Below are 16,544 nucleotides of genomic sequence, written 5' to 3' on the forward strand. Positions count from 1 at the left end.
TATGGTGTCCTTGCAAACATAAAAAAACACCTCACCAAAGTGACTGTAATTTGAGAACAGGGTGGGTTTTTTTAAAACACCTCTGAGTATTGAAAATAGACTGACCTTTGACTACTGACCTTCTCTGAAGAGTGTAGTTAAAAATATTTCATCGCTGAGACACTTGTGAGCAACTGGACTGCTTCTGTTATAGGGCTGGCTGCAAATAGTAGGAAACTAGGGGTGCAAAGCTCTGAAAGAAGCTAAGTGGATTGTAGTGGCAAAAAATAAATAAATCAGTGTTTCCAATTACATAATTCACAGCAAGAAACTGAACAGAGGCATGTATTGCTCAATATCCTGAGATGGTACATACTGTGGCAGTTTAGAAATGACTCTGCTGCAGCAAAAACTTTTAAGCTCTAATCTTGTGATTCCAGTTAGATTAGAAGCACTAGTGGCGTGCTCCTACTACTTCTCTTAAAACACATTGAATTTGTTACCCCCTCCGCCCCATGTGTTGTACAGCTCTTTCCTCCCTTACTGTTCACATCAGCATGGCTTCAATAATGTCAGATTCGTTTCCGTTTGTGGACACACCAGGAGGGTCTATGCAAAGTTGCTCATGCCTTGGCCAAAGGCAAATTGGGAATGACTTAAAAGACTCCAATCAGTGTCCAGTTTGAGAAACAATGCATCAAACAGCAATAAAGTGGTACCTCGGGTTAAGAACTTAATTCGTCTGGAGGTCCGTTCTTAACCTGAAACTGTTCTTAACCTGAGGTACTACTTTAGCTAATGGGGCCTCCCGCTGCTGCCACACAATTTCTATTCTCATCCTGACGCAAAGTACTGATAACTATAGTATACATTGCACCTGATGCGAACATCAATGAGGCAATGGGTCTTCTGCATGATGCCATCAGCAGACAACAAGGCAAGTATCCCGAGGCTGCATTTCTTGTATGCGGGGATTTCAACCAGGCAGATTTGAAAGTGGTCCTACCTAAATTCTATCAACACATAAAGTGTGCAACCAGGGGAGAAAGGACTCTGGACAGGCTGTATACAAATGTCAAACAGGCCTATAAGGCCGAACCACTGGCACATCTAGGCCAATCTGATCATGTGTCCCTGCTCCTGACTCCTGAATATATTCCATTGAGGAAACGGACTCCAGCTATAAAGAGGGATATTACAATATGGCCAGCTGAAGCATCCCAACAACTACAAGACTGTTTTCATGACACTGATTGGGAGGTATTCGCCCAACAGGATGTAGAGACTCATACTGAGCAAGTGTTGGACTATATTAGGTTCTGCACTGACAATGTAACACGGAGGCGCCGGATAAAGATCTACCCAAACAGGAAGCCCTGGATGACAAGGGAGGTTCAGGGGTTGCTAAAGGCAAGAAATACTGCTTTCAGAAGTGGAAATAAGTCGTTGTACAGCTTAGCTAGAGCGGATTTAAAGAGAGGTATCCGTGTAGCAAAGGAGGCGTATAGACAGCGGCTGGAGAATCATCTACAAAGTAACAACACCAGGCAGGTGTGGCAAGGTGTACAAGAATTAACAGGGTATAAATCCAAGGACTCCCTGGCAGACGAGGGAGGGGCATCCCTCGCAGAGGATTTGAATGCCTTTTTTGCCCGTTTTGAAGTAACATCTGCAGCAACACCTGCTGAGGCTTTACCACCACCACCACCACTCCCTGTGAAGGCCTTGCCACCATCACCACCATCACCACCATCAGTACAAAGGAATGTAGTAGTCTCTGTGGAAAAAGAAGAGATGAGGAAGGTGTTGAAGGGAATCAACCCAAGGAAGGCCACAGGGCCAGATGGGGTACCTGGAAGGGTATTGAGAGACTGTGCAGATCAACTAGCAGGAGTTTTCACTGGGAACTTAAATCGATCCCTAGCCCAGGCTATTGTTCCATCCTGCCTCTCTACTATCTCTACTATGTCCTCTACTATCGTTCCAATAGCAAAAAAATCTAACCCGGAAGATCTGAATGACTTTCGTCCAGTAGCACTCACACCTATAATCATGAAGTGCTTTGAAAAGCTGGTACGAAATTATGTCATTGCCTGCCTACCAGAGGGACTGGACACATTCCAATTTGCTTATAAAATGAAAAGATCGACAGAGGACGCTGTGGCGATTGCCCTCCATGCCGTTCTTGCACATTTGGAGCAGCGGGGGGGGGGGGTTATGCCAGACTGCTTTTTTTAGATTTCAGCTCGGCATTTAATACCATTCTACCACAACGTCTGATGTCTAAACTGGAAGATCTGGGGCTTCCGTTATCACTTTGTGGGTGGATATTGGACTTTTTGTCAGACCGCCCCCAGAGGGTTCGGTTGGGCCCTTATACCTCTAGTATGCTTAGGACTAACACAGGAACACCACAGGGATGCGTACTCAGTCCGCTCCTTTATATTCTCTACACGTACGATTGTGTCGCTGCTCACCCTAGTAATAGGGTTGTCAAATTTGCTGATGACACAACCGTGATTGGGCTCATCTCTGAAAGGGAGGGTGAAACGGACTATAGAGATGAGGTGGAGCGGCTGACAGAGTGGTGCAGAGCTAACAACTTGCTCATAAATACAAGGAAGACAAAGGAGCTTGTGGTGGACTTCAGGAGACAGAAGAGCAATGTCCAGCCACTTTTGATTGATGGGGTCTGTGTGGAGAGGGTAACAACGTTCAGATTTTTGGGCATTGAATTACAAGAGGATCTGTCCTGGAGTGTCAACACAAGGGGGCTTGTGAAGAAGGCGCAGCAGAGACTGTACTTTTTGAGAATTCTAAGGAAAAATCATCTTCCACAGAAACTGCTGCTTGCCTTCTATCACTGTGCCATTGAGAGCGTGCTCACTTATGGCTTATGTGTGTGGTATGGAAGCTGTACAACCCGGGACAGGTTGGGGTTGTGCAGAGTTGTTAAGGCAGCAGAGAGCATTGTTGGCTGCCCATTCTCCACCTTAGAGCAGATTTATGCCACAAGGTGCCATAGGAAGGCATTGGACATAGTAAAAGATCCATCGCATCCTGGTCACTGTCTCTTCGAGCTCCTGCCGTCGGGACGGAGATACAGGACGGTGAAGACAAGAACGAGCCGTCTTAAGAACAGCTTCTTCCCCAGAGCGATCTCGGCCCTGAATGGGAAGCCTGGACTTTGAAAGTCATCTAATCTTCCTTGCTGTTTTATACTGTATTGTTTTAATTAGTGTTTTTATAGTTGTTTTGATTTTGTGTGGAGTGCCCTACCTGGGTGGATGGAGCAGCCAAGTAATTTCGTTGTCCCCGAGAGGGGGCAATGACAATAAAGATATTATTATTATTATTATTATTATTATTATTATTATTATTATTATTCTTAACCCGAGGTACGATTTCTGGGTTAGCAGAGTCTGTAACCTGAAGCGTATATAACCTGAAGCATCTGTAACCCGAGGTACCACTGTATGCATTTTGGATAAAGTCTATTTTGTGAACACAGATTAAGAACCCAGCATTGGAAATGCAATGAATGCCTAGTAAATTGGAGTATGAACCTAAACGTGTTGTCTGGGTACTTTGAATGGGCCTATCACGATGAGATATTCAGGGTCACACTGTGATGATTATTCCATTGCTGCAAACGTTTCTTCTTGCCAGACAGAACTATCCCTTCTCCCTCTACTGTTCTACGGGGTTATTCCCTCCAGAGCAGATTTGCACATGGGGGGGGAGCCATATTGTACAGTGGTACCTCTGGATGCGAACAGGATCCGTTCCGGAGCCCCGTTCGCATCCTGCGCAGAATGCATCTGCGTGTCATGATTCACTGCTTCTGCGCATGTGCGTGACGTCATTTTGAGAGTCTGCGCATGCACGAACGGCGAAACCCGGAAGTAACCCGTTCTGTTACTTCTGGGTCACCACGGGACACAACCTAAAAAGATTTAACCCAAAGCGACTTTAACCTGAGGTATGACTGTACTTGCACTGGCTTCTGCTAGCATGCTCGGTCAGACAGGACCAGTTGGAATTCAGGATTTGATAATAGACTGTCATTGACAGTAGACGGTTATTGCTGTTGTCGCTGGGTCATCGCCTTGCCGTGGTGAGTGGGCTTGCACATTCCTATGACCCTTGTGAGCGAAGCCGTGGAGAGTCTCATGCTCCCAGCAGGGTCACCCAAGAAGAGTTTGGATTTGGATTTGATATCCCGCCTTTCACTCCCTTTAAGGAGTCTCAAAGCGGCTAACATTCTCCTTTCCCTTCCTTCCCCACAACAAACACTCTGTGAGGTGAGTGGGGCTGAGAGACTTCAGAGAAGTGTGGCTGGCCCAAGGTCACCCAGCAGCTGCATGTGGAGGAGCGGAGACGCGAACCCGGTTCCCCAGATTACGAGACTACAGTAAGGTCAAAGGGGAGGAGCTAGACAAAGAATGATCCAAGAAGTCCTCAAAGGCAAAATAGGTGGAAGATAACAAGCGGTGTATTACAACAGCTTTGAAGGCAGATGAAGGCCACAGCAGATAAGCATCTACTGGTCGCCGTGATACTCATGCCATCGGAATAGAGCCTTACTGCAAAGACTGTGCATTGGTCAGCATGCACTGACCTACAGACATAAAAAAAAATTCACACGTCTTCCCAAAACCCATCCCAAATGTTGTTTAATCGTGTCTGACCCTTCGCGACCCTTCTCTTCGTTGATTACTATTAGACTGCTGTTATTTGTTATTTATTACTGGCGGGTTTTCCCCCCTCTAGGGGAAAAATGCTTGAGATTTTATGCCTCAGCTGCCGAAATAACTTTGCTCACCTCTGGTGCTATGGACCTTGACTATGTATAGATGCTATTTTCTGCAAAAATGACTTGGGCCAGCCCTGCGCACATACTGTATTTAAAAAAACTTCCGCACATGCTCAGAGGCACTTATCATCCAGGTCCCGTGAAAAGGTAAGATACTCCAGTGTTTCCCAACCACTGTTCCGCGGCACACTGGTGTGCCGCGAGATGTTGCCTGGTGTGCTGCGGGAAAAATTTAAAAATTCGAAAGATTTTTTTTATAAAAAAGTCAAATTTTCGATTGGGGCGCCGTCACTAGATGACCCCTGGGGTTCCCTCCCTCCCTCCCTGCGCCTCCCTCCTCTTCCTCCTCCTCCTCCGGGGAGGCCCTTCCTGGCTCTCGGCCAAGGCTTGGCGGCTGCCACTCACTCACTCGCTCACCCACCCGTCCCTCCATCCCTGCACCCGGCCTCTCCCCCTCCGTCCCCGGTGCGGGGGCTGCCGGGATCCGTAGTCCCCTTGCCCTTGGGCTCCGCGCCCGCGCGGGGTGCGCGAACTACGTTTCCCAGCGTGGCCTGGCGGGCCGGGCGTTTTGTTTGAAGCGCTCTTCTCCCGGCCATGGAATGAGCGCGGCGGCGGCAGCCGGACGGGCAGGGGCTCTTCCGCGCAGACCCTGCGCAGCCTGCCTGCGCCCCCGCGGAGATCGGGCGGCAGGATGGAGCCCGGGGATCCCCGCGGAGGTGGAGCGGCGGAGGCGGAGGCTGCCCCCCAGGTAGGGCTGCGTCGGGGGTTTTTTATTTTTGCAATGCTGCATCCGCGCCGGAGGGGACGCATCGGACCGCGGGGAGACCCCTTGGCGGGCGTGCAAGGCAATGCATGCGTTGCATGGAGTGCAGTGCAATGCAATGGCAACGCGGCACCCTGCATGCATGCATGCAACTTCCACCGGCGCTCCGGACTTGGCAGGTGAGGGGGGTCCCCAGTGGGCGGCAGAGAGAGCCGGGAGGGCGAAGGGGAGCCGGGGGGGAGCAGCGCTGCTCCCCGAGCCGAGCCCGGGGGGAAACTTCGGTGTCGTTGCGCCAGGTGTTGGAAGCGGAGGCTGGCGGGGGCCCCTCACCTGCAAAACCTGGTCGCCTCTCATATATTTCGTGCATTGCATTCATCGCCCGCTTTCTCCTCCAAGGAGCTCCCGGGGGCACACGTGGTTCTCCCCGTGTTATCCTCGCAACAACAGCCCTGCGAGGTGGGTCAGGCGAGTGGCCCAAGGGAGCACCCAGGGATTGTCCTGGCCAGGTGGGGTGATTTGAACCCTGCTCTCTGCCCGGTCTTCGTCCTCATTTAGCCCCCACATGTGCATGACTGAGGTTTTCCCCCCTCGTCTTGGCTATGGTGTGAGTCTGTGCTGTTAATTAATGGGGTTCTGCCTTCGGAGAAGATGAGCCAGCCCTCAAGGAGGTGATTATGTAATTTGCTAGCAATTCATGTCCCTCCCGGCGTGACGCTGCGCGCTGACGTCACGGGGCTGTAATGGTGGTGTGCCTCGAGATTTTTTTCATGAAACAAGTGTGCCTTTGCCCAAAAAAGGTTGGGAAACACTGAGATACTCCATGCGTGTCAAAGAGTCAGATCATTGGAAACCACCAGAAATTTTTTTTAAAGGAAACATTGGCAACACTGGGCCAGGCCAGGGTTCTTGCGTTCGCTCCCGCTTCCCACCACCTTCCTCACCTCTGTGGTTGAGAAAACACGGAATAGCAACTTAGCGCACAGCACGAAGAGCCACACTTCCTCAACCTGGCCATTTATCGGAGTCCCCGCCATGCATTCCCAATGCCAAGCACCGTGGCGCTCCGGGGAAATTGCAATTGCAGAGAACAGACGCGCGCGCGCTCTCAGCTCCGGACATTGTTGGACTCCAACTCCCATGAGCCTCCGCCAGCATGGCCAATGGTTCGGGAGAAGGAGAAGTGTAGTCCGGCAACCGCAGGAGGCCCACAGCCCCCGGCCCGGAACCTAGACCAGTTTGGTGCCATCCTAACAACCACCACCACTTTATTACTTGTACCCCGACCTTGTGGCAGCCACTCTGGGCGGCTTCCAGCACATCTGAAAACATAAGATGGCAAATGATCACGCCGCCTGGGGTTGAAGGAAGCCGGCAGCCGGGGAAATAAGAGCCTTTTTTTGCAAGCGCCAAAGGGCGCATTTTGCAACGGCCTTTGCGGCGACTTCCCTCGGCTTCGCAGTTCCTCTTCCCCCTTTTTCCCACCTCCTCCTCCCTTTCCTTCGCTCTCGCTGGGCGTGGGGAGGAGGGCATGCCCAAGGCGAAGCCGAGCCACCCTGCGCCGCCACTAGAGCCAGTTTCCCTGCACGGGGCGAGCGCAGCAGCCTCCTCCTTCCTGGAAGCCCTTCAGGCAGGCGGGGCTATTCGCTGCCTTGCAGAGGCCGAGCCTCCTCCCGTTTGGGGCTGCATCCCTCACTCTTCCTTTCCTTCCTCCCTCCCTTCCCTCTCTCCGGTCCGTCTCTCTTTCGACTCCCGCCTCCCTCTTTGCGCGCAGGAGCCGCGTCTCCGGGTGAGTGGCGAGAGGCCGCGCGCCGTATTTATAGACAATCGCAGGCGGGGATAATAGGGGGGGGGGACTGGCTCTACAGTGGCGCCGCCGGGGCAGGTCGCATTGTGGTATGTGGGGCAGGTGGTTGGGGGGTGGGGGTGGAAAGGAGAAAGAGTGACAGGCGCCAGCCCCTCAGGCCCCAGAGGAACAGCGCCCTCCTGCAGACCCGCACGGAGGTCCTCGGGTGCTTTGCAGCCTCGCCAGATTTGGCTGGGAGAGAAGGGGTTTTTTGCGCGCCCTTGGCAACCTTCCCACACACCGGCCCCCACCTCCCTCCTGCTCGGCCCTCTGACACCGTTCTCTGCCGAGTCGTTTTATTGCAAAGGGGGTGGGTGAAAAATGTAAGTGTCCTTGGGTCTGGGTGACTTCTTCAGGAGGACTTTCAAGGTGACCCCTGCATGCGCCCATCTCCTCCCTTGCCTGCTGCAAAACGCTGCTCTTTTATGTATTTTGTGTATGTGTCTTTTGCTTGCCTAGGAGCCACTCCTTTCTTTCCGAAGCTAATCTCTGTGGCCTGCAAGGGCGGAGAAAGCCAGGCAGCCAAGATGCCCCACGGTAAGCAGACAAGAGTGCTTCTTCTCAACGACATGGAAAAGCTGGACAAGACCCTCTTCCGGCTGGAGCAAGGTCAGTGTCCCAGGCGGCTGCTTGTGTGTTCGGGTTTTTTGTTTAACAAGTTGCGTTGGATCCTTGTGCAAGAGGAAACTCAAACAGTTGTTAACTCTTCCATCTCGTCCTGTTTTCCTGTGCACAGATTGATGTATGCTTTACAGAGGGAAAAATGTTTTTTTTTAAATGGAGAGGCCTCCACCCCAAGCAGCTTACACACAGTCAGCATGCAAACTGTAGCAACAGAGGAGCTTACTTCTGGGTAAACGGATCACATATGGCTGCCAGGAGTTAAGAAATGGGTCTTGTGAAAAAAGTTGGGTTTTGAGGAAGGCTTTGGAGGAAATGAATTAGGTGCATCATCTAGCTGGGACTATGAACACTGACATTATAAATAACTTCAATAAATAAATCAGGACTTTAACAGACGTAAGAGGCAATGGGAGAGGTGGGTGGAACCATTTAAGAAATGAGAGTTTAGTTGGCTGAGGAGTATGCATTATGCATAAAGAAGTCAATATGATCCATTAATTTTTCTGAAGCTGCTCCATGCTTTTCAAATGGTTTATGAATATAGCATTCCTCTGAGTGGTCATAAACTGACTAATTATAAGTTAGGCTCCAGGCTTGCAGTGTTCTTTTTTAAAAAAACAACAACGCTTAAGGGCTAAACTAAGGGTGTGTTGGCAAACAGGTCAAAGAGAACAGATCACTGTTTCTTTGCTTTAAAGCAGTAAGCAGGGGTGCTCTCAAATTGTACTGTTCGCTGCATGAAACAGGGGTGAGTAGAGAATAGCTCAGGAATGGCAGGGGTACAATAAGCAGGGAAGTATTAACCACTTCTATCACTTCTGCCATACAAATTGTGCTTAGCACCTGTCAGTTCGTTTTTGTTTTTCTGTTTTGTAATGGGAACAGGGTTAGTATTCACAAGTTTGCCACTGAACCCTTAGCATTGGAGGTATGGCATCTTAATGTGCCCTTAGTAAATAATTCCCAGTGAACACAATGAAAGCGTTCTTCTGAATAAACTTATGCAGCTGTGTCTAAACACGGCTATAGTCCTGCAGTTAGTTGTAAATCTGCCAGTGTTGTCATCAAGGACATCTATTACCAAGGTTTCTGCTGTAATTCTAAGCAATTAGTGGGATTGGCTTCCAGCTAATTTTTCTTAAGATGGATGTGCCATCTTCTAACATGGGAAGAACGTTCTGACCCTGAAAATAAGATGCTAGAATTGCAGTCCTCAGAGGGATATACACAGGAACTGACCTCAGTCGGGCCCATCTGCTGTAAGAGGAAGTACAATGACAGTTTAAGCTGTTGTAACTTTGAAGAAGATTCTATTGAAAGTTTGGAATGTAAGGAAGGGCATTTTTGGATGTGGTAGTGAATGACATAGACTAGAAAAAAGTTGGAATGCACTTTCATTCCCCCACAAGAGAGGGGGCACTAAATGTTATCATAGCCATACTGGAGCCGCTGTTGATAGAGGCTGGTGCGTGGGTTCTGACTGCAGAATTAGCAGCCAAGTCCAAAGAGTTGGCTTGCATAAATGCTATCCCAAGTGGTAAGCACCCACTTGCGGAAAATTGGTTACCATGCAGCTACAGTAACGTTTAGGACTGCAGGCGAATGCCCCAGTTAGCTGGGAGTGAGCCCTGTTCAGTCCAGTAGAACTTACAGTGCAATCAATTCTAACCATACCTACTCAGAAGTAAATCATATCCAAAATTTAAAAGTTACACCTCCTCTACGCAGGACATGTTTCTGCAGTCTTGGACAGGGAACACACTAAAATAATACAGTGGTACCTCAGGTTACAAATTTAATTCGTTCCGGAGGTCCGTTCTTAACCTGAGGCGTGCTTTCGCTAACAGAGCCTCCCGCTGCCGCCGTGCCACCAGCGCATGATTTTTGTTCTCATCCTGGGGCAAAGTTCTCAACCTGAGGTACTACTTCTCGGTTAGCGGAGTTTGTAACCCGAAGCGTTTGTAATCCGAGGTACCACTGTACTTCATTGACCGTGTAGGCTAGGAAACAGGTAGTTTTGAAGCATTTGTGCTTCCTGCTTCATCTGTACCATCTTGGGTGCTTGTTTCTACATTACCAAGGCTATCTGTTGCTCAGAAGGAAGCTCCATTCAGGTTAATGAGACTTACCCCCATGTTACTTGTAAAGCATGGAATCCCAAGTACACAAACTGGACAACAGCCTCCATAGAAAAGAAGTAAACATAAAACATGGTTAGGTTCAGGCTGTAATAATTTTAATTGCTGAATGCCGAAGAACTGTTGAAACCTCAAAATTTTTGAATTTTTATTTTCTTAAATTCCAGCTTTTCATTTATAAATTATGAGTCTCAAAAGTGGTTTCCCCATATACATAAAACAAAATCAATAAAGAACAGCAGTTAAAATTGACCCAAATAGTAATGTAATCTCAACAACTAGCCAGAACCAAAAATAATTCAACTGTGTTTAACAAATTATGCTCCTCTAAAACTAGGAATTTGCTCAGGTGATTTGATTTTATAATTTGGAAAATGGCTAGGGGAGCACCTCAAGGACAATGCACTATGTGAAGGAAAATGTAGCTAGTTCTTATCTGTAATTCTGCTCTGCAAAATAGAAAAAAACGATTTGGGAAAAACTTTTAAAATAGAAAAAGCCATGCACTTCCACATAGCAGAAAGAACTAACAGATAGACGGTGTAACTAATATGAGCTATGCATTTTTAGTCTACATGGGTTTTGGGAATAAGATATCAGTAGCAAACATCTCTGCAGTCCGATCTATGTTTAGCAAACTATAAACAAACTTGTCAAGCCTGTAGCAAAAGCACAAATGACCTGATCTTAGATTTATTTTTATAGACATTGTTATGAAGACAAAGAACCTTAGGCTTAACAAATTATTATTACTATTATTACAATATTTATTAAACTGGTATACTCTATCCATAAATCTCAGTGCGGTTCACAACACAAAAACACAAGATTAAAAAAACCCGCAAAATGCATGATGAAAACAAGAACAAAAATAAACCACTAATCCCACAACACATTTAAGATGGTATTGGATGTAATCAGCCAAAGGCCTATTTAAAGAGGAATGTTTTTGCCTGATGCCTAAAGTGTAAAATGAAGGTGCCAGCCGAACCTCCCTAGGGAGAGTATTCCACAGACAGGGAGCCACTGCAGAAAAGGCCTTTCCCAAAGATCTTCACGCTGCTTACCAATTAATTTCTGTGTCAGTAAATGAAGGTAACAGATGCAGATGAAATAGTCATGGACTACTCATGTATATATTTGTACAACTTCATTCTGGCATTGCGTTTGAGCTGGCTCCGTTCCATATTTTCTTTGAAACAGTTATAATTTCGTAAATTGTGTGTAGTACTTTATGAGCTTTGGAGGCCACAGTAGCCAAGGCTGTTTTGTTTTGGATGAACAGATACTTTGTGTGGTGTTGGTTTTTTAAAGAAAATAATCTTTGTGTGAGTGCTTTGTGCTTTGTTGTTCATGGCTCCCTCTCGCATATGGTTTGCAAGATCTAGGCTTTGGTCATTAGTGGCTCTTAATGAGTGAACAACTGTACCGTTCTGTTCATATCTGTAGCTCAATCGATGGAGCTGTTTGATGTCTAAATATTTAATTTCCAGCATTCATCTGCCCTGAGAGCTAATGCATATAACCAAATTGGGGTCTTTCAACCTGTGCAGCCCTTCCTTTCCTCTGTGGATAAACAGAACCCACAGAACTCAAGGCAAACAAACCAGCCATTTCCTCAACAGTCCTTTTTGGCAGTTGGCTCATCGTTCCATGTTGATAAGTTTTAAGATACGGGTGTTTGCTCTCTAACCGTTGCCTGTCTTGCTCTCTTCAGGTTTTGAACTACAGTTCCGTCTGGGGCCTACCTTGCAAGGCAAACACGTTACTGTGCATAGCAACTACCCGGCTTCTGGAGAAGGGTTCAACCGTCACAAGTTCAGGTGCCTGTCGTGGCACAACCCAACTGGGAAAGAAGATGACTCTGACAAATACTGCAAACTAGATCTCCAGATCTCTGGGTCATACCAGTATTATTTCAGTCATGAGTAAGTAATGGTTGGCTCCAGAGGACGATAAACTTGCATCGGTACCTCCTGTTTCTTATGCTGTCGTACCTTCGATCTCAGACGCCTTGGCTCCTGAACAAATTGGCTTCTGATCGTTCGAAACCTGGAAGTGAGTGTTCCAGTTTCCGAACAATTTTTGGAAGCAGCTTCTCTGGCAACCGATTGGCTGCAGGGTGCCCCTACAGCCAATCAGAAGCCGCGTCTTGGTTTTCAAACAGTTCCGGGAGTCGAACAGACTCCCAGAACACATTCTGTTTGAGAACCAAGGTACGACTGTATTGGGAGTCGTTCACATCTTAACCCTGCTGGCAGTCCTTTTTGTGTGGCAGAGGAGCAGGCCGCAAACATTAAGATAGCCCAGGAGGCTGGTTCTCCATGCAGAGGTTTGTGTGTGTCTCCCCCCACATCAAAAAGAGATGGGGAACAGTCAAGCAGTTAGATCTATATGTGTATTGACTTACAGTGGTACCTCGGGTTACATACGCTTCAGGTTACAGACTCCGCTAACCCAGAAATAGTACCTCGGGTTAAGAACTTTGCTTCAGGATGAGAACAGAAATCGTGCTCCGGCGGCGTGGCGGCAGCAGGAAGCCCCATTAGCCAAAGTGGTGCTTCAGGTTAAGAACAGTTTCAGGTTAAGAATGGACCTCTGGAACGAATTAAGTACTTAACCCGAGGTACCACCGTACTATGTTGAGTACCTCCTTCAGACATTGAGTTAGGCAAAGTTAGATGCTACCTTTCTTGTGTGGTTAGCAAACAACAATATATGTTGGTCATTACCCCCCAAAATATATGTTGGTCATTACCCCCCCAAAATTAAAAATACTAGGCGCAGTGGGGGCTGGTTCTCATTGGACCACAACAAGTGAAAGCAGGAGGTTTTCCTCTCCAGTTGTGATCTCTCTGAAAATGTGCCCTTGTGCTGCAGTTAGCACTGGGGGAGAAGGAAATTCACATTGGCACAAATGGGCCTTTTCCCTCCCAGTGCTAACTGCAACACGGGGTGTTTTTTGTTGAGAGCGCAGCTGGGAGGGAAGAGTTAAACCTCCCCTCTCAATGTGCTGCAGGCCTAATGAGAATCCTTTTCCCACCCCTTCGCTAGTACTTAATTTGGGAGGGGAGAGAGAGAAAGAGACAGGACTGCTAACCAGTCGAGGGAGGTAACATGTAGTTTGGCCTAAGATAATGTTTGACACAGGCACTCCCCATAACAAGACTATATACGTAGAGACTAAATTTGCTATTTTGTCCTCTACCTCTTTCTGAGCTGAGAAGAGGCGCACAAGCCTCAGGTGTGCATTGCTGACACGTAAATTAAGAGAAGTTGCTAATAAAGGAAGACAAAGAACTCTGGTTTATTGAAAATGCAGTCCTTGATCTTGAAAAAAATTGGTGGCATATTCTTATTGCATGTGAATGTCAAAGAGGAAATGTAAAACCACATCTGTTTATAAGTCATTTAAAAGAACATCCCAGTACTGTTTTAAAAGTTAAATTCTCAGATATTGTTTGCTGGATTTGTCATATTGGGAGGCAGTCTGTGGTATTTACAACCTTTACGTTTGTTTTCAATAAACGTTGGCTGTTAGTGCTGATCTTCAAATGCCAGGAAAAGATCGGTTCAGCATCTTAAGAGTTCAGCAGTTGTGCATGTCATAGTTATATGTGTTTTCCTTTTTGAAATGCCACAATGAGTTTTTAAAACCTGCATATCATCAATGTGGCTTTGCCAGCCAAGCGCACCAATACTCCTGAGGTATTCTGCCTTTTGGGTGCAGGGAGTAGGTTCCAGACCAGCTCATTGACCTTGCCCCGTTTTCTGGGCTTCTCTACTCAGGTTACTCTAAAGGCAGGGAAGTGTTCCTGCAAGTCAGACAGCCATGAGGATACAGTATGGGAAAATGTAATAGGAGACCCAGAATACATACAGTTTCTCTGCAGGAAGATCCTGGAAACTTCTGTGCAGATTACAAGCTGCTTGCATAAATCTTCAGACGGAGAGATACTTAAAAGCGCATCCATGTTACTGTTGCTTTGTTTAGGAGAGACTCTGTATCTCAATAATTTACGAAACAAAAAACCAAAACCTTTTACATCTCTTGTGGCGGAACGGCTGTGTGTGAGCTGGAAAGGCCTCTTTGGGCAAGCCATCATGTCCCAACCTGAATCTGCAACAAAGCCATAATAGTGGCTTATGATTCCCAATATTTTATTTATTTGGGTATTTTTTCATCATTGTTTTTCAGGGCCAAGGGGCAACTCGGGGATATTCACAGTTAAGGATCATAAAAATATATAATTTAAAACAGTTAAATCATCCAACCACAAATAAAAGCAGTAGGAGTTAAAATTGGGGACAGCCGTCCTATTCAATTAAAAACAACTTGGAATAGTAAAATCTTTAAGGCCTGCTTGAACACAACTAGAGGGGTGGGGTCCAGAGGCATACAGGGCATATGAAGCATTTTGAACACTATAAATTAGTCTTCCTCAAACTTGGCCCTCCAGATGTTTTGAGACTACAGTTCCCATCTTCCCTGACCACTGGTCCTGCTAGCTAGGGATCATGGGAATTGTAGGCCAAAAACATCTGGAGGGCTGAGTTTGAGGAAGCCTGCTATAAACTGCTTTATAATTATAATTGCAGCAGCAGGGAAACAGTCTCATAATGTCAGGAAGGTCACAGGTGAATTTGAGATGGTTCCTGGGGGAAACTCCTCGATTCTTTACAAAACATGGGTTAAATGCATTTGACTTTCCTAGCATTCCTGTTTCAGCCATTCCACAGTTTTTATTCTATGTTTGGCTTCTCTTAAGAACAATTCTATGAATTCTATTGTACATAGGAGTAACATCCATTAAGTACAGTGGGGTTTACTCTTCCGGGCTAGTGAGTACAGTATAGACTTGCAGGCTTAAAGGGTTTTTAAAAAGCAGCATCTTTTGAGCTCCAAAGTATTGTAAATGCTTTCGGATTCCCTTAAAGACATTAAAATAATTTTAGGATAGCAAGCGAAAAATATCTTGTTAGGTCTTGGTAATAATAGGTGGTTGACTCTAGCGTTTATTAGCTTTTGTATTGATAAAAGGTGTGTGTGTGTTCTTGCAGAGATAAGAAAAGCGGTGGAGGTTACATAGTTGTGGATCCTATTTTGCGTGTTGGTGCTGACAATCATGAATTGCCCCTGGATTGTGTTACACTCCAGACATTCCTGGCTAAGTGTCTGGGACCATTTGATGGATGGGAAGATCGTCTTAGAGTCGCAAAAGAATCTGGTAATAGACACATTGACTCAAATCTCTGGTACATAACACTGATTGACTGGCTGTATTTAAATGTCCTATTTCTTCTGGAGAGCTCAAGGCAATCCACACATGGTTCCCAGGCAAATCTCCCATTTGGATGCTTACCAGATCCAGACTTGCTTGGCTTCACCAAGCTTGCTGCATGCTTTTATGAAGGGTTGCTTTCAGTACTCAGCAAGGAGCAAGTGGGGCTGTGGTCTAAACCACTCAGCCTCTTGGGCTTGCCAATCAGAAGGTCAGCGGTTCGAATCCCCACGACGGGATGAACTCCCGTTGCTCTGTCCCAGCTCCTGCCAACCTAGCAGTTTGAAAGCACGCCAGTGCAAGTAGATAAATAGGTACCACTGCGGCGGGAAGGTAAACAGTGTTTCTGTTCACTCTGGCTTTCGTCACGGTGTCCCGTTGCACCAGAAGCGGTTTGGTCATGCTGGCCACATGACCCGGAAAGCTGTCTGTGGACAAACGCCAGCTCCCCCAGCCTGAGAGTGAGATGAACAGCGCACCCCATAGTCACTTTTTACTGGACTTAACTATCCAGGGGTCTTTTACCTTTGCCTTCAATACTTAAGACTGCCCAGTCTACTATAAGTGTCATGTTAATACATTTCATTATTGCTTTGTAGGTTACAACATGGTTCACTTGACACCAGTCCAGAAACTTGGTTTATCAAGATCGTGTTATTCATTAGCTGATCAGCTGGAAATAAATCCTGATTTTTCAACCCCTAACAAAAAGTGTTCTTGGAGTGAGCTTGGAAAACTAGTGGAAAAAATGAAAAATGAATGGAATATGCTTTGTATTACCGATGTAGTCTACAATCACACTGGTATGTTCATTTTTGCTATCATTTGAATTTAACCTCAAGGGTGAAAATGCATAGGGTAATAGTTTCTCTGTCTTATCCACTGCACTTAACAAATGCACACATTTGTATCCAGCAGCTTTTGCATGCATGTGGAAACTTCACAAAGACCAGCCGTGTCCAGGAGTATAAAAAGAGAATTTTTTTAAAAAAATTAAGAATTAGTTCGAGCTAGGCAGTAAATTTCCCTCTAGGCTCTGTGTGTTGTTTAAAACCGTATTTTACTTAAATAACCCAGGGAAAAAAGAGGGGCTGGCGTT

At 46.6% G+C, this 16,544-nt stretch overlaps 1 protein-coding gene across 4 annotated transcripts in view; it reads left to right on the forward strand.

Moving 5' to 3' along the window:
• The first annotated feature begins 7,093 nt into the window (after window positions 1–7,093).
• The window catches only part of AGL (amylo-alpha-1,6-glucosidase and 4-alpha-glucanotransferase), a 48,075-nt gene continuing 38,624 nt past the window's right edge, over window positions 7,094–16,544 (forward strand). For 2 of the 4 annotated variants that reach the window (XM_082227708.1, XM_082227707.1), the window contains exons 1-5: window positions 7,094–7,344; window positions 7,861–8,010; window positions 11,881–12,091; window positions 15,225–15,391; window positions 16,045–16,248. In XM_082227708.1, coding sequence (XP_082083834.1) covers window positions 7,929–8,010; window positions 11,881–12,091; window positions 15,225–15,391; window positions 16,045–16,248 — 664 coding nt within the window. In that variant the 5' untranslated portion in view covers window positions 7,094–7,344; window positions 7,861–7,928. The other 2 variants (XM_082227710.1, XM_082227709.1) reach the window with 2 other exon arrangements.

Source organism: Podarcis vaucheri, assembly GCF_965113315.1.
Source record: "Podarcis vaucheri genome assembly, chromosome: 6".
Classification (NCBI taxonomy): domain Eukaryota; kingdom Metazoa; phylum Chordata; class Lepidosauria; order Squamata; family Lacertidae; genus Podarcis; species Podarcis vaucheri.